Source organism: Ursus americanus, chromosome 4 (assembly GCF_024610735.1).
Source record: "Ursus americanus isolate L20-20 chromosome 4, mUrsAme1.1.p, whole genome shotgun sequence".
In the NCBI taxonomy this organism is placed as follows: domain Eukaryota; kingdom Metazoa; phylum Chordata; class Mammalia; order Carnivora; family Ursidae; genus Ursus; species Ursus americanus.
The window spans coordinates 23389938-23414081 of record NC_142130.1 but is presented as its reverse complement, the minus strand read 5'-3'; the positions used below and the strand labels follow the sequence as shown (position 1 = coordinate 23414081).

Below are 24144 nucleotides of genomic sequence, written 5' to 3'. Positions count from 1 at the left end.
CAGCTCCTTCAGCAGGTAATCCTTTCTACCACTAGCCCGCCCAGCATTTCTTCGTCCTCACTATAGCTCTGATGGTCAGGGGTGGAGAGTGGGGTAGACCACTGAGGGGTAAGGGGAGATATGTGTTATGTTAGAAGGCAGAAACTTCTGCATCATCAAGCTTATACATATATCCACAATATATCCACAAAAGAAAAGCATCAGCCTTTAACAGGGAAGAACGGGCTACTTATGTTAACAGCATTCAAAGAAATATGGAAATTTAAGATTTTCAAATGCATCAACCCAGATGACCCTATTTCAAGCCTCAGCATCCCATTTTTTTCCAATGAGGACCTTGACCTTGGTGTCATAAGCTTTAGTTAAAAGAGAAATGAATAAACATGTAAAAATTAACAATGAATATCATGTTGAACTTATACCAAACAAAATTTATAGTCATTCATTTAGAGAAGAACCAGATCACCCTTATGGGCTAGGGGAAAGGCCTGCATCAAAGGTAATATTTTAAAACGGTCAGATTTTGGGGCGCCTGAGTAGCACAGTCGTTAAGCCTGTGCCTTCCTCAGGGCGTGGTCCCCGCGTTCCGGGATCTAGTCCCACATCAGGCTCCTCCGCTGGGAGCCTGCTTCTTCCTCTCCCACTCCCCTGCTGTGTTCCCTCTCTCTCTGGCTGTCTCTCTGTCACATAAATAAATAAAATCTTTAAAAAAAATAATAAAAGGGTCAGATTTCAGTAAGATTTAAGAAAATTTCAGAGCTAAGATAAGAAATGGGTAAAGATAAAAAGGGAGTCCTCAGACTTGCCTGAAGCCCACAGGGCATGCATCGTGGTGGGGTTAAACATTATTATTAATCTTTCCATTTTTATTGAGCTCTGCACCACCAGATTTCTGAGCAGAGCTCTGGGTTTAGAAAATGACCACCAGCCGCATGCCAACATGCTCCCTCTCACCAACGGCCAGTCAGTAATAGAGGTACAAGCCATATGCGTTCAAAAGGGCAAAGACATCGTCTTCAGACGTGTCTAAAGCACAATTTGTCACGCGACGACGAAGCTGGAGGAAGAAGACAGAATAATCGGGGTGCCCTCTTCTGGGGAGGGACCGACTCCACCTTCCCCATTCCCCATCCTTCTTTGGGGTGAAGCAGGTTGTTAGCCGAACTCTGTCGCCGCAAAAAAGTCTGTGAGACGCTCCAGCACTACCAGTGAAGTTCACAGTCGGGTACACGGTCTGCAGACTCGTGCGTAAAAAAGAGAGCTGGTCTCCTGAGGCCCTCCGAGGACAGCGGGTACGGAAGACGCACACGCCCCTTCTCTCCCCGCCCGGGAGCAGTCGCAGACCCCGACCGCCCACGTTCGCTGAGCCTGCCGGGTCCGCCCTCCCGGCAGCTCCTCGGCGTCCGTCGCGCTCAATCGCCTTCGTCCTGCGGCCTGCAATCGGAGAAATGCACGACAACAGGTGGGACTTTATTTACACCCTCTTAGTCATTCTCGCTCCAGCCTAGGAGCCTAAAGTTCGTCTCACCTGTGCAATAAAACCGCGCACAAGCTCGCGGCTCCGCGGACCAGGATCGCGCGCCACGGGCCGGAAGTGACGCGCTCCGTGCCCGCGTCTTCCCGCCCTGCCCTTCGCCTGCCGTTCGGTGGCGGGAACTGGGGCGACTGTGCTGTCGGCGGCGACTGTAAGTGTCACCCGTTGTGGCGCTCAGGGCTTCCTAGGCCTGAGAGTCTCACACTTGGGAACGGAGCTAGGACTTTGCGACCACCCCGCCCTTTCCCTATCCTGGAAGCCCCGGGGAGGAGGAGCGGGCGCGTCCACTCTCCGGAAACGAGGGGCTGAAAGGCCCAGACGGTGCTCCGGAGTACGGAAAGCTGGGGATAACGGGTGACCAGCCCGAGGAATTGTGAGGGTAGCCTTCGCTTCCTCAGCTCCTGCGCCCTTGATGCCCCTGCGATGTCTTCCCCTTCCGCACTCGTTCGCGAAATGGTAGCTCAGTAAGGCATCCTTCAGAGCCTTGCTTTGGGCTGTAGTACTGTTTAGTAACTACTGCATCCTATGGCAGGGATGGAGTAATCCAATAACGTTAAATAGCTTGGCTGTTTACAGTTATTAACCGTTCATTTACTGAGTATCCAAATGCCAAGCACAGAAGTTTGTGTACACAAAAGTATGCTTTTTCTGTGTGTTTAAAAAAAAATTAAATGAGGTCTAATTGACATAGTTATTTCACGTATACAACAGTGATTAGACATTTGCGAAATTATTGAGTATATACCGTATGCTGTACATTACATCCCGTGACTTACTTTATAACTGGAATTTTCGTACTTCTTAACCCCCTTCCTCCTTTTTGCCCCCTCCCTTCTGACAAGCGCTGGTCTGTTCTATGTATCTGAGTCTGGGTTTTTGTTTGCTTTGTGTTTTAGATTGCACGTGTAAGTGAAATCATGCAGTGTTTGTCTTTCTGACTTGGCTATTTCAGCTAGTATAATACTTGCAAGGCCCATCCCTGTTGCCCCAAATGTCAAGATTTTATTCTTTTCTATGTTTGAGTAACGTTACATGTGTGTATCACATCCTTATCCATTCATCCATTGGTGAACACCTAGATCGTTCCATAACTTGGCTGTTGTAAATAGTGTTGCATTGAACATAGAGGTGCATATATCTTTTTTGAATTAGTGATTTTTTTTTCCAGATAGATACCCAGTAGTGGAATTGCTGGATCATATGGTAGCTCTATTTTTAATATTTTTGAGGAAACTCCATTTTGAGGAAACTGTTTATCATAGTGTCTGCACCAGTTTATATTCCCACCAACAGTGCATGAGGGCTTTCACAATTCTTTTATTTAACTTTTATTTATTTATTCTCTTATTAACTGCCTTTTTGAATAGGTCTTAGCTCCTTTTACAGCAGGAGAAGCTGAGTCTTATAAATGGTAATTCAGTCACCAAACATTATGGAGCATCTGTCGTGTACCAGTTACTGCTCTGGGCACTGGGGAAAAGCAGTAAAAAAAGAATTGCCACTGATGCTGGGGATTTTCAGGCAAGCTAATGATGCTTTTCTATCCCTGTAACAACCTTCTGCTACCTGGAAGAAAGTTTACCTGAATATTAATAGTAGTTATCTTCTGGGTGAGATTTTGTATGACTTTTTAAAACAACTCATTCTCTCCTGCTTTGTTTTGATTTCTTCATATGAGCATGTTATTAGCAAAAGAGCTGTTTCCATTTTAACAGTGCCCAGCCCAACCCTCCCCACAAAACAGGCTGTAAAGGCAGTCATTGACTCTACCAGTAAAACAGGCCCTTGAGTGGAGCTCTAGGCCCAGGAAAAGAAATGGAAGTTCTCATTTGTGGTCCCATCACTCCTCGTTGCTAAGTCCATGCCAGGGTCTGAACTAGAGCTAGGTGCATGCCTGGAATGGAAGAGACTGTGGAAACCCATACAGTTTGGCCACTAATGACATCATATTTGTCAAAAAGTGTGGAACTCTTAAAAATTTTTCAGTCGTAAGATTTAGCTTTGATCTGTAACTCTCACTGTAAATAGATTCAAGGTTCCTTAAGCACTTTGGCCTCTTGAATTGTCCCTGTAGCTCTCAGTACAATACATTTAGAGGATGCTAGGTCATGAGGTGATGTCCTTTATTTGGTAAGTAATTATTGGAGTATTTTGCACAAGATTAAGTGTGTTAGGTGTGCTTTCCCTCTGTACTTTCTCGTAATGATTTCAAAAGAACTTTTTCTGTCTTGCGTCTGGTCAGGGTGAAGTAACCATGCAGGCTTTTCTAAAAGGCACATCTGTCAGTACTAAACCATCACTGAAGGATCGAGGAGTAGCTGCCACAGCTGGAAGCAGTGGAGAGAACAAGAAAACCAAACCTGTTCCATGGGTGGAAAAATAGTAAGAATGCTTCTATTTTTCTTGACATAGTTAATAAATTACTTCTCTAACCAGTATTAGTCATTTTGTTGTTGTTGTTACTTAGAGGGGGATGATTTGCCTTGTTGAGATGTCCTTGAAAATCACCCAAATATGTAAGTCCTAGAACCTTGCAACTGAAGGTACCATCAGATGATCTAGTTTAATTATTTTATAGATGAACTAAGGTCTTCCCTATAACTCAGGTCTGTGGTTTTAGGGACTGAGATACAGCAAGATAAAACAGAATTTCTGGAATGTGGCCCTAAGCTCTTGGTCAGGAGTTCTATATAAATCCAAATAATCTGTTCCCCCTTTCATTAACAGATAGGTAGAAATGGTTGAGTTTTTGTTTATACATTTTTGGCAAAACAACACTTGAAGTGGCACTTAAATTTCAATCACTAAGTAATACTATAACAAGTAGTTATAACCCCTGGTGTAGCCTCAATTACTATCAAAAGTTTGCGAATTACTTACAGGTCAAATAAGACCCTCATATGTTTTGTTTGGCACCAACGGTGATTTTTAAAATGGGAAATTTCACATAAAAATCTAGATTTTTTAAGTAAAAAAATAAATTATACAAAGGGAAAAAAATCTAGATTTTCAGCTTCTCAAGAGATTAGGCAGAACTAGATGCAGGTTCTCACTTGACAGCAGTTAGGTGGACCTCAGTACTCCTTCTCATTCTGGAGAGGTCGTATGTTCCTCAGTTCACCATAGTTCCTTCTGTTTTCTCTTGCCTTATAGTCTGCCTTCTTTTACTCTTGTTTTCTCCCTGGCCCCTGCAGGTATTTGAATATGAAACCCTGGTTAAGCTGGTTTCCCTAGAAAACATTATCTAAAATTCCTACCTGGCATTGACCTGATTAATTAGAAATGTTTAAGTCAAAGAAGAGCTTTCAGCTAGCTAATTAAGCACAATACCTAATCTTAGGTTTAGGAGTATAACTTTGTTCCAGCTTCTCTTAAAATCACCAGTTAATGATATAAGATGAAAATTGTATGTTATTATACTTCATCTTGGTTAAACTTGTTATTTATCCCTCAATCAGGTGACTAGGTAGGCATTTTTTGTGCAGTTAGGTGATGGATGAAATTGATATTAATTAACTATGTTAACCAAAATAGTTGCCTATCCTGAGGTTATTAAATAGTTCTTCCTTTTCAGCTTAAGGGCATAATCTTGTCAAAATATATTACTTTCTAGGCAGGTGTTCACTTTAAATTTTTAACCAGTTGACATTTATGGTGTAATAAAAGCTTTTTGCTTAATTTTTATAAGCATTATAGATGCAGTTGCATCTATAAAGGGAAAAATGACTTCACTCCTTCAGTATGTATTAGCTTAAGGTAAATACAAATGGGGTTTCTACCCACTTCCAATTAGGAAAGTTTCCTGTTTCATTACCAGTATGAGAATTATCATTGATATTTTAGCAAAAAGAACACTTAGGACATTTCTGTGGCTACTATAATATACTAAATAATCTCTCTGGGTTTTTTTCCAGTCGCCCAAAATGTGTGGATGAAGTTGCTTTCCAGGAAGAAGTGGTTGCAGTGCTGAAAAAGTCTTTAGAAGGAGCTGATGTGAGTAGCAGATGATGTTTCATGTTGTTGGCAGATTTAAGGTTTAATTGACTCGTTCTTTTCCTTCCTTTTACAATCGCCTGCCCCCCTTAAATACTAGCTCTATATGACAGTAGGCCCTTGAGGACTGTTTGTACAATGGAGGATTAGTTTAAAAATATTTATTGAGCATCTCGTATCTTAACGGCATTGTTACATAGTACCTAAGTAGAGACCATTGAACAAGACATACTGGGTCCCTTTTCTTGTGAGCTTTGGTGGGGAGAGACAGAGAATAAATGCGGAAGCCAAATAAATAAGAGAACAATAGATAATAATATGTGCTGTGAAGAAGAGTCAGAGATTCTTTGAAAGTACAATTGCTCACCTAATGTTAGGATTTGGTTTGAACTACAATACAAAAAATGAGTATTTAATTCTGCTTATAGCATTGTGTCTTCTGCTGTCCATATGTAGGATAAAAAAAATTCTTGAATGACTTACATTTGAGATGATTCAGAGACAAGATAACCCCATAAGAAGAATTAGCAGTTTAAAATTGTATATGATGAAGTGCTTTAAGAGCTCAGTGAAAGAAGGGGAAAAGTTGCAGATGAAAGTGGGGTGTGGTTTTTGCTTTATTCCCAAGGAAGATTTGCTTCCTTCCTTTCAACCTGGCCACTCCGAATTACAGGTTCTTTTGGCTTTTGCTGCTATTATTCACTTCCTAGAATTACACCATAATAATACATATTTTGAAAGGTTATATTTATCAAACTATTTAAAATCTTTTTCTTTGCCAATTTTTGTTTTGATTTGACCCAAAGACATTTACCTTTTAATTTTCTAATATACTATTTTAATTGTATAGTAATAATTACACAGATTGCAGGACAAGATATGTTTTAATTGGTGGTATTCTCAACCCTTGAGGCAAATGTAGTGGGATTATGACCCAGTTCTTCACTTTATACCATCCATCTTACAAGGCTGAATTCTGAACTTTCTCTTTTAAAACACTTATTTAATATTTTATGTTTCTTTTCAGACTAAAAAGATGAAGTAATTTTTAAAATTCTACAGAGTAAAGAAAAATAATCCATTCTTTCATTTACTTTAGTATAAGTGCTGCCGAAGCGAGCACTCCTTCATTTACATTAAAAGATTTTAAAGTAGAATTACATGTTTTAAAATAGAATTACAATAAATGATTTTCAGAAATCAATTTTAAGAGCTAATATTCCACATACAGTTCTTTTTTTTTTTTTTTTTTTTTTTTTTTTTTAAAGATTTTATTTATTTATTTGACAGAGATAGAGACAGCCAGCAAGAGAGGGAACACAAGCAGGGGGAGTGGGAGAGGAAGAAGCAGGCTCCCAGCAGAGGAGCCTGATGTGGGGCTCGACCCCAGAACGCCGGGATCACGCCCTGAGCCGAAGGCAGACGCTTAACCGCTGTGCCACCCAGGCGCCCCTCCACATACAGTTCTTGAGTACACCATATCTATCACTATTATATAATGTAAGGTTTAATAATTTTACCGTGTTTTAAAGAATTTGTTATTGTATGTGATAGTTACGTGGATGAATTATTACAAATATTGAGGTATGCATGAATCAAAATAATAAAGATGAAGAAGCCTAGGAGTTTTTTTTAATATAATTGACATACCCAAGTTGACTAGACCTTTAGCCAGACTCATCAAGAAAAAGAGAGGACTCAAATAAAATCAGAAATGAAGGAAGAGGGGCGCCTTGGTGGCGCAGTCGTTAAGCGTCTGCCTTCGGCTCAGGGCGTGATCCCAGCGTTCTGGGATTGAGCCCCACATCAGGCTCCTCCGCTGGAAGCCTCCTTCTTCCTATCCCACTCCCCCTGCTTGTGTTCCCTCTCTCACTGGCTGTTTCTCTCTGTCAAATTAATAAATAAAATCTTAAACGAAGGAAGAGAAATAGCAAATGACATCACAGAAGTCCAAAGAATTATAAGAGCATATTATGGAGAAGTATATTCCAATCAATTGGACAATCTAGAAGAAGTGGATAGATTCCTAGAAACATACAATCTTCCAAAACTGAATTAGAAATAGAAAATTTGAATACATGGATTACTAGTAATGAAATTGAATCGGTAATCAAAAAACTCCCAGCAGCCAAAAGCCCAGGACGAGATGGCTTCACAGATGAATTCAACTAAACATTTAAAGAAGAGTTAATACCAATTCTTCTCAAGCTATTCCAAAAAATAGAAGAGGAAGGAAAACTTCCAAATTCGTTCCATGAGGCCAACATTACCTTGATACAAAACCATAAAGCTTAGGAGGTTCTTTGGTGTTTGTTTTTAAGTGACGAAACTCAGAGCCTCTATCTTAAGCCGTGTGCTACCAATGTAATAGTCTTCAATTAATATATTTATCTGTACATTGGTTTATTGGACACATGTTGAGTACTGCACAAGATGCTGAGAATACAGATGTGAATCGAACCAGGTTCTTTTTTTTTTTTTTTTTAATGATTTTTTATTATATTATGTTAGTCACCATACAGTACATCCCCGGTTTCCGATATAAAGTTCGATGATTCATTAGTTGCGTATAACACCCAGTGCACCATGCAAAACGTGCTCTCCTTACCACCCATCACCGGTCTATCCCATCCCCCCACCCCCCTCGCCTCTGAGGCCCTCCGTTTGTTTCTCATAGTCCATAGTCTTTCGTGTTTCATTCCCCCTTCTGATCACCCCCCCTTTCTTTATCCCTTTCTTCCCCTACCGATCATCCTAGTTCTTATGTTCCATAGATGAGAGAAATCATGATATTTGTCTTTCTCTGCTTGACTTATTTCACTTAGCATTATCTCCTCCAGTGCCGTCCATGTTGCAACAAATGTTGAGAATTTGTTCTTTTTGATAGCTGAGTAATATTCCATTTGAACCAGGTTCTTGACCCTAAGCTTACCATAGTGAGGTAGACAGGTATTGTACAATTAAACCAAAACATAAAATGAAGAACAATAATTGCAAATTATGGTATATAAATAAATAATTGCAAGTTGAATTAAGTGCAACAAAGACTGACGAGAGAGTAACAGAAGAGTTCCACTTTAGATTGGGTGGTCATGGAAGGCTTCTGACTTGTAATGCAGTAGAAGTTGGTGAAGCAGAAAAAAAGCAGTCAGACCCTAGCTTGTGGGGGACAGGATAGGCCATCAAGTGCTTAGTTGTTGGAATTTCATTATAAATTGGAGCCTAGAAAGGTGAGCAGATCATGGAGATCCATAAGTACAGGCTGGTTTTTGTTTGTCTGGTTTTGTTTTTCTAGGTGGAGTATGAAGCCAGCGAATAGTTCTAAGTAGCAAGTTGAGTGGCGTCTGATTTGGGTGAAGAATGGATGGGAAGGTCGAGGGTTAGGCAAGAATGGAAGCAAACTGTGCTGCCTAGTTTCCCATGTGCAGTGATTTCTATACGTGAAAGGACATGCTGAAGAGTGCAGTTTTATGACCGAGCTCATTAGAATTTAGTACATTTATCAATCTGTACCACAGATTAGTTGCCTGCTTGAAGGAGCCAAGTTAGTGAGATTTAAGGTATAAAAAAATAATTAGTGATTTAGTCTTACCTTTTCTTCCTCTAATTAATTCACCTGATATATCTGGGCATCCCTACAGGGTATATAATCATGGAGTAGAGTACTGCTGGGCACTTAGTAAACTTTTTTTCCCCCCTACTCTTGGAATATCAGCTTATCTGGAGCCCTGTTAAGTCTTTTTCATTCCTTTTTTCTCTGTATTAGCCAAATTGAAGCTCTCTTTTGGTCTGTTTCCCCCTTGAAGCAATGGACATCTTTATAAAATAGAAAGTCTTGCCCAATCCTGAGCAGAGGGGTGGGATAGGGAACTGATAGAAGCCTGAGATTCCCTTCAGAAAAAAGAGGTTTCGAGGTGCCTGGCTGGCTTAGTCGGTGGAGCTTTGCACTCTTGATCTCGGGGTTGTGAGTTCAAGTCCCATGTTGGGTGTAGAGATTACTTAAAAATAAAATCTTTCAAAAAAAAAAAGAAGGAAAGGTTTCTAATTCCTATTTTGAAAACTTTACCCAGGTATATTGGGTATAGAACAGTTATAAATATTGAATCAGCTTAAGATAATAGAAAAACATTTTTGGGGAAAGTATAGTATTATGTGAAAAAGCAGGAGTTACAACTGCTAATAGTGTGATACTGGTTATATTAAGGAACATTTGTATTCAGATATGTGCCCTATTAGGGAAGTTGTTGCACTGTTCCATAGATGTTTTCAATCATCATTTTCATCTATTTGTACCAGAATACAGTTTTTAAAAAATAAAATTTAACCTCCACAGCTCCCTAATCTCCTGTTTTATGGGCCACCTGGAACTGGAAAAACATCCACTATTTTGGCAGCAGCGAGGGAGCTTTTTGGGTAAGTTGAAATCTCTTTTTTTAAAGACTTAACACCAAAAATCTCTACTTTTCTGTAACTAAGAATTTGTATTTGGTTTCTCTGTAAGGTTGTTATTCTGTATTTTTTATTAATTCAGTGGGCCTGTTTCCAGTTCCTCCCCTCCAATAAATAAGCTTGCCTACATCTTTTGTAATCTTCATTCTGAACCTTATTCAAATGTTTGAATGTACTACAACATAGGAAGCCTCATTATTTTTTTCATCACTTTAACTGTTTCATTGTGATTTTGGAGCCCAAAGGACCCATCCTATCTTCAGTCATGCCAGTTCTTTCATCACTCTCTTAATGGTTGTGTTCACATCTGTGTCCTTGTGTGATAGGATCTGCTGTGTCTCATGCTAATGACCCCACACCACTCCTTCTAGAGTTCTTTCTTGCTCTGGCCTTTCCAGGCCCTGCCTCTGGAGTGGCTAGGCCAGCCCCTTGCCCTCAAGTATCTTGAGTGTGAGCAGAGCATGTAGTAGTTGATGCAGAATTCCAGGTACACCAGAAGATCTCTGTGAGCCACTTTCTTAGATTTTTCTTCGAGGATTGACTGTGTTGGCTTACCAACCATTGTAGAGGAGCCTTTTACCTAGAGTTTGATATATATCAGCCCAGGTATGATATCCCTAAAACATGCACTGATAGCAAAGTCTATCTTGATCGCTTTTCGGCCTTTTGGCTAAGATCAGATGTACCAAAGGCTATCTTGAATTTATCCAGAACTTTTATATCAGGCATATGGTCAAAGGTACATCTGAAATCCTACATGTGAAAATAATCAGATGCCTCTGAAACCACCAAATATGTACAGATCATTAGTTCTATTGAAATGTGAAGAACGAAAAAAGGGGAAGGTGCTGTGAACCTAATATTTTATTTATTTGACAGCAATTATTGTTTCTTAAGGAAATTATAAAAGAGCTTTTTTCATTATTCCACAACTCAGATCCAACCTGAACCAGCGTTAGCAATGTAGTCATAATGAAACCCAAGTAGTTTTATTAATAGTTTTCTGAGAGATCAGTCCAAATTACATAATTTTTAAAATATCCTGTTAAAAATAATGTTTGTCCTTATAGAACTCAATTTAATTATGAATTCCACATTTCATAGTATATGTGGTTTTAAAATGGAAAATATATGCACAGAGTTTTATGAATGTGCCCATAGAAAAATGCTTAGGAGGATATCATCCTGTTCAGGAAAACTAAAGACAAAACTAAGTTCCAACTCTTGTTTTTTTAATTAAAAAATAAATATGTATATAGTAAAGTAGAGGGAAGTTTTCAAAACAAAGACTTGGCAGGGTGTGCCAGTTATTTTAATTTTCTTTTGATTTCTCGGATGACCCTATGGTGAGCTACTTTTAATAATTTTTTTTTTTTAAAACTCACTTAAAAAAAAAAACCTGTTCATGTTTTAATCCAGTAATGGTCCTTATAGCAAGCTACCTTATGGAAACAATTGAAAATATGCTCTATTACAGCATTATTTAAAATTGTACCATATTTAAAACTATCTAAATAGGGGCGCCTGGGTGGCACAGCGGTTAAGCGTCTGCCTTCCGCTCAGGGCGTGATCCCGGCGATCTGGGATCGAGCCCCACATCAGGCTCTTCTGCCATGAGCCTGCTTCTTCCTCTCCCACTCCCCCTGCTTATGTTCCCTCTCTCGCTGGCTGTCTCTATCTCTGTCAAATAAATAAATAAAATCTTTAAAAAAATAAAAAAATAAAATAAAAAAAATAAAAATAAATAACAATAGAAGAATATTAAATTAAGTAAATGATGGTATAATCATAGGATAGAAGGTCATATAGTTATTAAAATGGTATTTACAGTGGTTCTGATGACGTGGCAAGATGTTTATGATCTAATCTTAAGTGGAAAGTGGACTTAAAGTTTTATGAATTATGTGATACCATCTACCTGTTTTTTAAAGTGCATGAAAAAAAACTGCATGTCTCTACAAAATAAAAAATGCGAATGTGATTGCATGCCTTCTATCTAGTGTTTACTAGGTGGATTTTAAACTACTACAGAATGTGCGGTTGTTAAAACATGGTTTAAACCTCATTTATATGCTCTTGTTATTTTTCATATTCATTTCATTTTGACATAGGCCTGAACTTTTTCGGTTAAGAGTTCTTGAGTTAAATGCATCCGATGAACGTGGAATACAAGTAGTTAGAGAAAAAGTGAAGAATTTTGCTCAATTAACTGTGTCAGGAAGTCGTTCAGAGTAAGTAAATCTCACTTTTCCTTCTTCATACCATGTCATTGCATTTGTTTAAAATACATGTTTCTGCCAAATGTCCAACTCCTTTTTCATGTTGGATCATATTTTTTTTTTAATTTTATTTTTTTAAGTAATCTCTACAAGCAACATGGGACTCGAATTTACAACCCCAAGATTAAGAGTTGCCTGCTGTACTGACTGAGCCAGCCAAGCGCCCCTTTATCTAAATTAATTTAAACCCAGAAATGACCTTTCCATTATAGTACATAATTTTAAATTGTTTAGCTGTCAAGGGTTTTAAACTTATGTTTTGTCTAAGGAGTATTTATTAATCAAATTTGGTAGTTTGGTGGTACACTGCTAGTAAAAAATCCTGATTTTTGTTATTGTGTTATTTAAAAAAGTTCTGTCATAATCTTAAGCTTCAGTGTATATTTCTTAATTAGGGTGACCATGTAAGTTATTGTCCAAACTGGGACACTTTTAGAATAAAAGAGGAAGTATTCTTAATAATTTAAATAGGACTGCCCTGAGTTAAACAGGGATGTTTAGTCAGCTACTTATAATCCTTATGTGGCAAAGTTCTAAGATGAAATTTTTTGGAAGCTGGCATATATTTAAACTCAGAGCACTTAAGAAATTGTAGAAAGTGGGGCGCCCGGGTGGCTCGGTCATTAAGCATCTGCCTTTGGCTCAGGGCGTGATCCCAGTGTTCTGGGATCGAGCCCCCTGTCGGGCTCTTCCGCTGGGAGCCTGCTTCTTCCTCTCCCACTCCCCCTGCTTGTGTTCCCTCTCTCGCTGGCTGTCTCTATCTCTGTCAAATAAATAAATAAAATCTTAAAAAAAAAAAATTGTAGAAAGTGAATGACTGATTTTTGTTATCTACCGTGGATTGACAGTGCATATAAATCCTATATTTGATAAGGGACTTCGATCAAGAATATATAAAGAACTCCTACATTTTAATAATCAAGAGAAAACCCAATTTAAGAGGCAAAGGAACTGAGTAGACCTTACATCAAAGAAGATACAGTAGTCCCCCTTTATCTGTGATTTCAGCCTGTTTCCATGGTTTCAGTTGCCGACACTCAGCTGAAGTCCAGAGCAAATGATTCACCTTCTGACATAATCATCAGAAGGTCATTAGTAAGCAGCCTGTCATCACAGTACCTAAGTAATACCTCACGTCGTCTCATCACATAGACATTTTACCATCTCACATCACAAGAAGGGGGAGTACAGCCCAATAAGATGTTCTGAGAGAGACCACAGTCGCATAACTTATTATACTATATTGTTAAAATTGTTCTGTTTCATTATTGTTAATGATTTTGTTATTGTTGTTAATCTCTTACTGTGCCTCATTTATAAACTGAACTTTTTCCTAGGTATGTGTGTATAGGAAAAGCATGGCATATATATTTATATACTGTTTGATACTATCCAGGGCTTCAGACATCTGCTAGGGTTTTGGAACACATTCCCTGTGGATAAGGGCGGACTACTATACAAAAGGCCCATAAAGACATGAAAACATGCTCATCAACATCATTATCCATAGAGAAATGCAAATCAAAACCACGATGAGATACCACTTTATGCATACTAGGATGGCTCTTAGCAGAAAGACATATTGGCAAGAATGTGGAAAAATTGGAACCCTTATACTTAGCTGGTTGGAATGTCAAATGGTACAGAGATTTTGAAAATAGTTTGGCAGGTCCTCTAAAAGTTAAACATAACTTTTATGTTTATATGTTTATAACCAGATAACCCAGCAATTCCAACCCTAGGTGTATACCCACAAGAAATGAAAACATAGGTCTATTCAAAACATGTTCAAAAATGTTCATAGCAGTATTAGCCATAGTAGTCAAAACATGGAAATAACCCAATTATCCATCAACCTATGAATGAACGAATAAAATGTGGTATATCCCTTTGCCATATTATTTAGCAATGAAAAGGAATGAAGTAATGATATACTACAACATGGATGAACCTTGAAAGCATGCTAAAGCAGCCAATCACAAAAGACAACATATTAATCCATTTATATGAAAATGTGCAGAATAGGCAGATCTGTGGAGACAGGAAAGATCCATGATTGCCTACAGCTGGGAGAATTGGAAGGCGTGATGGGTATGGGGTTTCTTTTTGGGACGATGAGTGTGTTCTAAAATTAGATTTTGGCGACAATAGATGAATTATAACTCCTGTTTCTCTGAATCAGTGGGAAGCCGTGTCCTCCTTTTAAGATTGTGATTCTGGATGAGGCAGATTCTATGACCTCAGCTGCTCAGGCAGCTTTACGACGTACCATGGAGAAGGAATCTAAAACCACGCGATTCTGTCTCATCTGTAACTATGTCAGTCGGTATGTATATTGCCCTGAAAATAGATGCTAGGGAGCCTTGTTCTGATAACCCCAATTAGGGAGAGAAAAAATGTAAATGTTTCAAGGCTACAGTAGTTTCTCCTCCATCAAATCTTGATTTGTTCTTGATAAAAATGAGTTCTTTGGGGGAAAATCTTCAGTCGCTGACTTTTTTTTTCCCAATATTTTACAGAATAATTGAACCTCTGACGTCTAGATGTTCTAAATTCCGATTCAAACCACTGTCAGATAAAATTCAACAGCAGCGATTACTAGACATTGCTGATAAAGAACATGTCAAAATTAGCAATGAGGTAATTACTAATTATTACAAATACTGTAATTACAAATTCCTTTGATGAATTCATAAGAGGTCCTGAAAGCATCAAATGTGGTACTCTAATTTCTGATGCTTTCAGGCAGTTAAGCTAAAAGAGCAGCATTTGGAATGTCTAGGTATTACAGGTTCAGCCTTCTTGTTACTATTAGAAGTTTATTATCAATATTTCAGAGAGCCAGAACTAGAGCAGATTTCATACACATAATGCAAATTCTCCAATGATAAATCTCTGCATAATGTTAAGATTTTAATGTCCTAGCTAATATTTCACTTGAGTGAATTTCGTAATGAAATTTTTTTTTTTTTAAGGTTTTATTTATTTATTTGACACAGAGACAGCGAGAGAGGGAACACAGGTGGGGGAGTGAAATTTTGGTATATTAAGAGGATGTGTAGGCCTTATTCATTTTAACAGAATTTAACCATAATTTGATGTATTCAAGAAAATAGGATTAGAAATGTGCAAATTTCTTTGTCTCTGCAAATTTCTTTCAAAGGCGAGCGATCTCTAGCCTTCTACTAGACTGATGCTATCTCCATGAATTTTGCCATTATAGGACTGGTAACATTCCCTTAAAACCGAAAATAAGTTTTTTCTCCCACTAACTCTGGGCTAAAGTTGTTTTTTCACTTTTCTTTATTAAAGTCAAAAAGTCTTAATTGGCCAGCCATAGGTTAAAAAAATTTTTTTTTCTTTCAGGGAATAGCTTATCTTGTTAAAGTGTCAGAAGGAGATTTAAGAAAAGCCATTACATTTCTTCAAAGTGCTACCCGATTAACAGGTGGAAAGGAGATCACAGAGAAGGTGATCACAGACATTGCTGGGGTAAGAGCACTAGATATTCCAACATTTTTGGTTGGGCTTGGGGCTCTTAGAAAATTTTCATCTGACAAATGTATTCAGACTGCTTATGTGCTGGGCGTAATCCATTCAGGCAGCTTTAACAAAATACCATAGGCCGAGTGGCTTATAAACAGAAATTTCAGTTCTGGAGGCTGGGCAGTCCAAGATGAAGATACCTGTATAGAGTATCTGGTGAGGACGAATTTCTTAGTACAGAGACTCCTAGTTCATGGACTTAACTGCATCCTTTCTGGCAGAAAGGCCTTTTATATAAGGGCACTAATCCCATTCATGGGGGTTCTTCTCTCACGACCTAATCAACTTCTCAAAGTTCTCACCCTCTTTCACAGTAGGGATTTTTAAGATGAATCTTGAGGGACACATTTAGTCTACGGCATGTGCCAAGTACTCTGCTAGAGACTGTAATAAGGAAATAACCTGGAAGCATCAGAACACTTCAGGGATATGGCAGTTAAGAGAGATTTAAGAGATTCCTGTTCTTACAAATCTGTTCTGATAAAGGGATATATATAAAGGGGCTATATCCCATTTAGAGATATCATTTTTGTCGGGGTTCATCTCTACCACTAGTAGGATCACTACTTTTAAGACTTAGTTCCTCAGATATTTTTCATACTGTTAGGGAAATGGTAGCATCAGTCCGCTTTAATTTTCTGGGTATTACGGGCTTTCTATAAGCAATCTCTTGGTAGTGCCATCTTTACTAGGAAAGGGGGCACTCGCCTTAAAAATCCCTTTTTAAGCTAATTGACAGATTTTAGCCACTGCTGAGGAATAGTTAGAACCAGTTGGGTACAAGCCAGTGGGGAGTTTTTAGCTGCTCACCCACTGACCAGAGCAGCTGTTCTTGTTCCATCATGGGCCCAAACTTGATCAAAAACAAAATTTTGTGTACTTCACAGAGGCATTAAAAAACTTTTAAAAGCCAAATCTATCATTATTACATGATAGCGACTGGATTAATTTAAAGATGGTCCTCATCAGGGTTAAGAGGTTATGATTATTACATAGGTTATTGCTTTGTGGAGCTCATGGTAATGAGGCCCTTCCCAAGTTCTCTTCCTTTGCCTTCCCAAACCTTAGGTAATACCAGCTCAGACAATTGATGGAATATTTGCTGCGTGTCAGAGTGGCTCTTTTGATAAACTAGAAGCTGTGGTAAAAGTAAGTCACTTTGATTTTTCCCTTCCCCAAAGTTACCAGTAAACGACCATACCAAATTCAACTCTTTCTGTTGCAGGACTTAATTGATGAGGGCCATGCAGCAACTCAGCTTGTCAATCAATTTCATGATGTGGTTGTAGAGAATGATAACCTTTCTGATAAACAGAAATCTATTATCACAGAAAAACTTGCTGTAAGTGGGCAGTTCTGCACATTTTAGAAAATGTGTTTTAAATACAACCCAAAGGGAGATTTTCCTAACTTTTCATTTTCTTATAGGAAGTAGATAAATGCTTAGCAGATGGTGCTGATGAACAGCTACAACTGATGAGCCTCTGTGCAACGGTGATGCAGCAGTTAACTCAGAATTGCTGAAATGATCATTTTTTAAGATACAATTTTGTAAGATACTTTTTGTAAGTATGATCTGATAAAAATAAAATAACCAAAGCACCTTTAAAGTGAATATACAATTTATTTAACATTCAAACTTCATTAAGACATGTGCAATATGGCAATTTTACTGGGGGTTTAACCCTACCTAGGATATGATTGCTTGCTGGGGCTTAGCAACAGGGTCCAGTTCACACTTAGCACTAATTAAATACTTTATTGAATAAATACAATACCAAACAAAATGCATTCAAATGCTTTCTAAAAAAAAAAATCAATTTTAAAGGCCTTTCTATTCAGGCTAATGACAAACACAATAAAGGCAGATATGCTAGTTTAACATAATTGGCTGATTTTATACAGCACTTATATCTTTTAGTCCACAAGTATATTATTAAATGATAGAGAACATCTAATACAACCATTTCTACAGAACTAGGAAATAAATTTCTAAGAAAGAAAGATTTTACAGACCCCATCTTTTATACCCAACCCCAACAGTCTAACTCTAAAGAGGATAAAGCCAATGCCTTTCCTCACAAGAGCTCACGACTAATGTCGCTTTGCTATCAAAATCTGTATTTCTGATCCGTTATGAGCATTGAGACAAGATTCAAATATTCCCAAAGAAAGAAGCACAATGCACGTTGTGATCGCCTATTCAGCAACAGCGAGCACTGCATTCAAAACTATCTCATCCCAGGAATTAAATAAGGTCAGCCACATTCATTGGCATTTCCTCCACTGTAGTATTGTAGAAAGTCTCAATGTCACGAAGAATCCTCTTGTCTTCTTCAGTAACAAAGTTTATAGCCACACCTTTCCTCCCAAATCGACCCCCTCTGCCAATTCTGTGTAAGAAAAAGAAATCAGAGCAATTAGAATGTTACTTCTCAAATATGAACTACTGAACATGATGATCCACTTGTTAACCATCAGCTGCTGTTTACTTAATAGGGTTACAGTTCGTGCTTCTAATTGGAGCGCACTAGCTGCTAATCAATATCTAGAGAAAAAAATCTTCCTTTGCAGTTAGTGCCAAAAGGATTCAAGGCTTGTCTGGCTGCAAAATGAGATTTTATCAGGTGTTTTGAGCATTACTTTTAAAGCAGATGACAGTATTGTGTTTGGGGTAGTGAAATTAAAGCCCATACCAAAGTGGGCCAGCCAAGAGCAGATGTCAGCCTGGGACAGATGTAAACACCAGGGATAAAACAAAAAGAACAGTTATGTCACCCATTTCGACGCACCTCTGGAACTGTAAACTGTAAATACAAATGCTGCAAGGTTAACTATTGTCTAAAACTTACAACTTTTTCCAGTGGGAAAACAAGTATTTGGTATGGTAACCCAAACTTATCACTGCTTTTTTGCTCAGTTTCACACGTTGTAACTCAAAATTACTCAAACGTGTTTACCTCCAAAACAGCTTTCTACCTTCCTGATAGAAACCAGACAACACAAACCACCTAACAGACTAACATACAAAAATGCCTTGGCTGGAGCAACTTAAAAATATCAAATAATCATGACAAAAGAAAAACAAATATAAATACCGACTCGCTCTTTATTCAAACAGTGTGCTGTTTCGCTTATGATTCCACGTCCTAAATTACGTCAACGCCGTTTCTGAGCGCCATCTCGTCATCAACTGCTGCTATCGACTCCTGTATTTTTTAAAAAGTCTTTTTTTACATCACATAACAAGGTACAGTTCAATTTACTTAGGGATAAAGCCACTATAACTAAACCAGGGACTGCTCAAATTGCTACCAGACAACACCAAGAAAATCCCAACTACAGAGGAATCACCAAGAAAGCACATGGACACAAGAACTTCACTAAAAACTCAAAAGTAAGCTAAGACCAACAGATCTAAACAACCTGATCTGTATGTAGTAAGTCCACAATCTGGGCAACATTTACGACTGTTTTCCCACTGTAGATGACCAATCTTCCCAAGTACAATTTTAGTTACATCTTACCAAGTTACTAAGTCTTTTTGCTTCCCTGACATGAAGTTACCTTTCAAACAAATCAGTCCGTAGAAAGCCACACATGAATTCATTTTACCAGTACAGTTAACAGCCAGAATGCCACCTACTCACCTGTGAATATAGTTTTCACGATTGGTAGGTAGATCATAGTTTATAACCAATGACACTTGCTGCACATCAATCCCACGAGCCTGAAAACACAACGGTACGGTGTTCAAATTCTATTTTAAAAAACCAGACAGCTATATAATGTAGGCCACAAAATAGTAGTGAACTATGTGAAGTGGTATAGCCCACTGTGGAGTGTGGTCTTTTCTTTAATCTCCCAAAAAGCCCAAGCTGGTAAAGGTTATCAAAAAACCTTCCCCCCAAAATAAACTTTTGGTAGATTAAAAAGAACACTAAGAGACTTACCAACAAGTCAGTAGTGATCAAAACACGGCTTGACCCTGATCGGAATTCCCTCATGATAACATCTCTTTCCTTCTGGTCCATGTCACCATGCTGCAAATTAACAAACCTTAATTCAAGAATCACCAGTCACATCAACTACTCAATTTTATTGACATGTATGAGACCAAGCGTCCCTGGCTGCTACGGGGGTATAGCAGACAGGTATAGTTAAGAAACAACTTTATTTTGAGCAGGGGGAACGACAACACAGCACTTAACAGCTATATTGTAGTCTAAATCCTGCTTTAATGAAAATACAATTACTACTAGAACACCTCTTACCAGAGCAGAAACTGTGAAGTCCCTGGCATGCATTTTCTCAGTGAGCCAGTCCACCTTGCGCCTTGTATTGAGAAAAATAACAGCCTGAGTAATCGTCAGTGTCTCGTACAAGTCACAAAGTGTATCCAACTTCCATTCCTACAATTTTTCAAAGTTAACAGTTATTAAAACCTAGTTTCCAACTCATGTCATTAGAAATTCATTCTCTTAGGCCTATGCAAGACATATTGCACCAAATCTTAAGACAAAGGACACTGGACATTAAGAAAGAGGTCCACCCCAGTCTTTACAATCTAGTGCAGTTACTCTTCTTCTTGTGTGTACTCTGCTAGCATTATTACAAAAACTAAGGCAATCCTAGTTTCTGCAATTTTAGCACAGTGCTTATACAAGAAGATTAAAAAATAAAAAAACTACATCTTAATGTTTAGTAATTAGACAAATTACCTCTCTTTCAACATTAATATAAAATTGTTTGATTCCTTCAAGGGTCAATTCTTCCTTTTTCACCAGAATTCGAATTGGATCTCTCATGAATTTTTTGGTCACTTCCAACACATCAGTTGGCATTGTGGCAGAAAGCAACACAACCTTAAAAAAGACGACGATTACACTGTCACACAAAACAGCCCAACTTTCACAATACTCAAACTGCTTGAGACCTAGTGTCTTTGCCTCGCTATGAAATTCTGTGGTTATGCACCAATTACTTTAAGCGGGGGGGGGGGGGGGGAGGACAAATTCATCAGCTGTACTGTAACCTGTGTTAAACCTAAGCCCCAACCTACTACAGGACAGAGGAAAATTAAAGCTCACCTGAATACTTGTATTTAGTTTTTGGAAAATCTCATAGATTTGATCCTTAAACCCTCGGCTCAACATTTCATCTGCTTCATCCAAAACAAACATTTTGATCCATTTTGGAGCTGACAAAAAAAGCCATACATATTATCAGCTCTAGATGCTCAGGGATACTATTTTTAAATTTGTAATAATAAAAAAAAACTATACTCTTAATGGACAGCAATACTTACAAAGATATCTCCTGTTTAACATATCAAATACTCTCCCTGGTGTACCAACAACAATGTGTGGTGCTTCAGCCTGCAGTTTTTGCATTTCATTTCGAACATTGGTTCCACCAATGCAAGCATGACAAGTTGCTCCCATATAGTCTCCAAGTGCCAGAATTACCTTTTGGATCTAAAAACCAAAACCCTTTAATTATTATCCAGCAGAATTACAGACTCTGTGACTAAACTTCCAAAGCATAATGGCAAATATCTGGTCTGCAAATAGCTTCTATGCATGCACAATACTTAACTACTTCCAAGCTTAAAATGCAGACTGATCTGCTTCATGGTCAAATTCCCTTAACGTGTCTTCCTTGTGCCTTGTCAAACTTGGGATCCTGTTGCCCCAGATACTAGCTATTTTAGTTAAATCATTTCCCACATTGCTTTTCATTGTGTAGGAAGGTGTAAATAGTGGAACTCTGCAATTACATCTAGGACAGCTTGTTGATACTTTAGTTTTTCCCAAAGTACTGGACCTCATGTCCTCTTGACCTTAATAAAACCTAGTTTTATTAGCAAGGTTTTACTTCAAAGCCAATATAGCAGTGAGCTTTGAAAACATAGCATGCAACAGATGCATCACAAACTACTGAGACAGTCAAATGATAACATGTCACTGCAGTTTTCATGTTGCACAACTGCATTCAAACTTAAAAATGGGAACAGAGCTAGTCCACCCTGAAAAGCTTTGGTTTCTCAAATCTGTTACACAACCCTGCAAACCATACCTGCACACCCAGTTCCTATTTTTAACTTTCAACAAAAACTCCCTGCATGCATGGACAATTAAAAGGAGGGCTCCTACTGATAGGACCAATTTATACTAAATTTTAAATTCTTCACAGTTGTGAAACCTGAAACCTATGCAACACGCAAGCAGTTTTTTTGAACTACACTATCAATACCTGTTGAGCCAGTTCTCTGGTGGGGGCCAATACTAGTGCTTGGGTCTCCTTGAACTCAATCTCCAACTGTTGCAGGATGGAAATAGCAAATGTGGCTGTCTTGCCAGTACCTGACTGAGCTTGAGCAATCACATCATACCCTAAAAAAAGTAGGATACATATTTACCGATCCCACATCAAACCGCCACTTCTAGTTCACACCATGTATTCCGTTTGGAACATTAATTATGCCCAAATAATCAAGTGATCAGCAATGAGTTTTCTCTTCATTTCAGGTCAGTCCCGAAAGATGATTGCCATCATTTCACTTTAAGGAATACAAACAGGTGCTAGCCCCCAGAAGTTATTTTCCCTTTTATGGTCCAGGTCTATGTAGAACAGTTAATTCATTTCTTAGAAGTGCTAACTATTTCTTTTACCTTTAATACAAGGAATAATAGCTCTCTGTTGAATAGCTGAAGGCTTCTCAAAACCATAAGCATAGATGCCCCGAAGAAGAGACTCCTTTAAATTCATATCGTCAAAGTTATCAACAATCTCATTCCAGTTGCTCTGTAAATTACATATAAAAAAGACTGAATAAATGGGATGAACAAGCTCATCTTTCCAAGGTTTCAAAATCAACACACATTTCTTACCTCGATGACACCATCGGGGTCCATTCCCTCTGGGCCTCCATGTTCTCTGATGACAAGAATACTGCAGTTAGAGAACATCCCTTTCCCCAGCCACCTGAACTACACATTAGGGGAGAGCACTATTATACAGCCGGTCTCATCAGGCCACCCTCCCTTGGACGTGTACACCCCTCCTAAGGCAGTAAAGGAAGCTGGCGGTGCACGACACCTAATGTTCTGTGCGCGCCAGCCCAAAGGCCGACAACAGGGGACGCCCAGGAAAGGCCCCACGGACGCCGGCCCTTCCCCCCAGGCCCGAGCGCCAGCGCTCCCGTCTCAGCAGCAGACCGTCTCGCGAGAGCTCCACGCGCTGAGCTCCGCCCCTTACACTGCGCAAGCCGGGGTGATTGACGCGGGCCGAGGCCTGGCGAGAGCTATGCCAACGGTTCGCAGGGACCCGGTTGCCGGCGCGGTCCCATCCGCCTTGCGGCCTTGGCGAGCGGGCGCCGCTGTTACCCTCCCCCCACCCCACCTAAAGTCGAGCCCTGCAAGTCGCGCCTTCCGCCGCAAATAAAGCTTCGGACCCCGTTACACTATCTCGACCGCGGACTGCGCCACCGCTTTAAACGTGCGCCGTACGGGCAGGGGAAGCGACCGGGATTTAAAAACGTCTCCGGGAGAAAAAAAAGACACCCTCCAACCACTCCGTTTTTGTACCCTAGTCTCCCCGCAACCCAGGCCCTACCCATCATGGAAGCTTCTCGAAGAGCAGAGGGTGCTAAACCCCAAGGAAACGCTTACGAACCCAGAACTCCCTGCCTCCACACCATCCATTACCGTCTCCGCTGGGCGTCATATGACCTTCACCGCAAAATACCACCTCCGAGAAAGCGCCATACCTGTTATAATCCGCGGAGCCACCAGACATGATCCGAAAAACCACTCAGCGCCCGACTGGAAAGACAGCGGTACCGCGCCACCCGTTTTTTATAGGCTCGCGGCCGGAACCCGTTTTCTGCGGAGGAATTTTCTCGTCGCTCTTCGGTTCTCCACCAAACTGTGATCTTGGGGTCCTTATCTCAGAAAATATCCTAAGCAAGTGGGTGGGAAAATCCAAATTTGGTATTTCTCGATCTTACAGGGCCGCTGGAAATCCCAGGGTCTTGGGGTAAGGTTGGGACTCTTTGCCTTGCGGCGGAAGAATATTGCAGCAAGCGGCGGCGGGGCCGCGCTCCGCTCCCGCCCCGCTCCTACGGGGTTTCCGCGTCCCTGAAGCAGAGGAGGCCGGGGGAGCGGAGCGGGACCGGGAGGCGGAAGCCTGGGGCGGCTGCGTGCTGGGCGGCCGGCGTTTCCCCGCGGGTCGGTGGGGCCGAGCTCGCTGTCCGCCGCCGGCGCTCGGGGCCCGCGGCGGAGGCACGGCCACGCTGTGCACTGGGAGGGGGGAAGTGGGGTTATTCCGCCGGCTCCCACC

The 24144-nt window shown here is 39.7% G+C and overlaps 2 protein-coding genes and 4 non-coding genes across 10 annotated transcripts; 1 reads left to right on the top strand and 5 right to left on the bottom strand.

Moving 5' to 3' along the window:
* The first annotated feature begins 1325 nt into the window (after positions 1 to 1325).
* RFC4 (replication factor C subunit 4) lies at positions 1326 to 17411 on the top strand. Of its 3 annotated transcripts, none has more exons than XM_045811211.2 (11): positions 1326 to 1462; positions 3777 to 3916; positions 5449 to 5527; positions 9861 to 9940; positions 12088 to 12207; positions 14438 to 14581; positions 14775 to 14895; positions 15622 to 15747; positions 16870 to 16950; positions 17027 to 17143; positions 17230 to 17411. In XM_045811211.2, the coding sequence occupies exons 2-11, from the start codon at positions 3789 to 3791 to the stop codon at positions 17323 to 17325; spliced, it is 1092 nt and encodes a 363-aa protein (XP_045667167.1). In that variant the 5' UTR covers positions 1326 to 1462; positions 3777 to 3788; the 3' UTR covers positions 17326 to 17411. The 3 variants fall into 3 exon arrangements, with proteins under 3 accessions (XP_045667167.1, XP_045667166.1, XP_087717606.1); XM_045811210.2 differs by lacking the exon at positions 1326 to 1462 and adding an exon at positions 1587 to 1685; XM_087861480.1 differs by lacking the exon at positions 1326 to 1462 and adding an exon at positions 2898 to 3055.
* Positions 17406 to 23721, bottom strand: EIF4A2 (eukaryotic translation initiation factor 4A2). 3 transcript variants are annotated; one of them, XR_006782183.2, is made up of 12 exons: positions 23573 to 23721; positions 22695 to 22740; positions 22476 to 22608; positions 22057 to 22196; positions 21110 to 21278; positions 20892 to 21001; positions 20523 to 20666; positions 20076 to 20213; positions 19755 to 19844; positions 19452 to 19531; positions 18904 to 19010; positions 18054 to 18194 (listed from the first exon to the last, which is right to left on the bottom strand). XR_006782183.2 is itself a non-coding variant. In XM_045811209.2 (11 exons), exons 1-11 carry the CDS (start codon positions 23599 to 23601, stop codon positions 18050 to 18052), a joined length of 1224 nt encoding a protein of 407 aa, XP_045667165.1. In that variant the 5' UTR covers positions 23602 to 23721; the 3' UTR covers positions 17406 to 18049. The 3 variants fall into 3 exon arrangements, 1 of the variants encoding a protein (XP_045667165.1); XR_006782182.2 differs by having other exon boundaries at positions 18057 to 18194; positions 18900 to 19010; XM_045811209.2 differs by lacking the exon at positions 18904 to 19010 and having other exon boundaries at positions 17406 to 18194.
* Positions 19589 to 19728, bottom strand: LOC123801312 (small nucleolar RNA SNORA4). The gene has a single exon (XR_006782195.2). It is a non-coding gene; the product is annotated as a small nucleolar RNA SNORA4 (small nucleolar RNA).
* LOC123801311 (small nucleolar RNA SNORA63) lies at positions 19908 to 20039 on the bottom strand. Its single transcript, XR_006782194.1, has one exon. It is a non-coding gene; the product is annotated as a small nucleolar RNA SNORA63 (small nucleolar RNA).
* Positions 20298 to 20473, bottom strand: LOC123801313 (small nucleolar RNA SNORA81). The gene has a single exon (XR_006782196.1). It is a non-coding gene; the product is annotated as a small nucleolar RNA SNORA81 (small nucleolar RNA).
* Positions 22298 to 22366, bottom strand: LOC123801314 (small nucleolar RNA SNORD2). The gene has a single exon (XR_006782197.1). It is a non-coding gene; the product is annotated as a small nucleolar RNA SNORD2 (small nucleolar RNA).
* Positions 23722 to 24144: the final 423 nt, after the last annotated feature.

Bases quoted from the DNA above. Each gene is read 5' to 3' on its own strand.
- EIF4A2 (XM_045811209.2), bottom strand. From the start codon at position 23,601: ATGTCTGGTGGCTCCGCGGATTATAACAG. The intron at 22,609-22,694 runs GTAAGAAATGTG...TGTAATTTACAG, and splicing joins ACCCCGATGGTGTCATCGAG to AGCAACTGGAATGAGATTGT. The intron at 18,195-19,451 runs GTGAGTAGGTGG...TTTCTTACACAG, and splicing joins CGTGAAAACTATATTCACAG to AATTGGCAGAGGGGGTCGAT.
- RFC4 (XM_045811211.2), top strand. From the start codon at position 3,789: ATGCAGGCTTTTCTAAAAGGCACATCTGTCAGTACTAAACCATCACTG. The intron at 3,917-5,448 runs GTAAGAATGCTT...GTTTTTTTCCAG, and splicing joins GTTCCATGGGTGGAAAAATA to TCGCCCAAAATGTGTGGATG. The intron at 5,528-9,860 runs GTGAGTAGCAGA...TAACCTCCACAG, and splicing joins AGTCTTTAGAAGGAGCTGAT to CTCCCTAATCTCCTGTTTTA.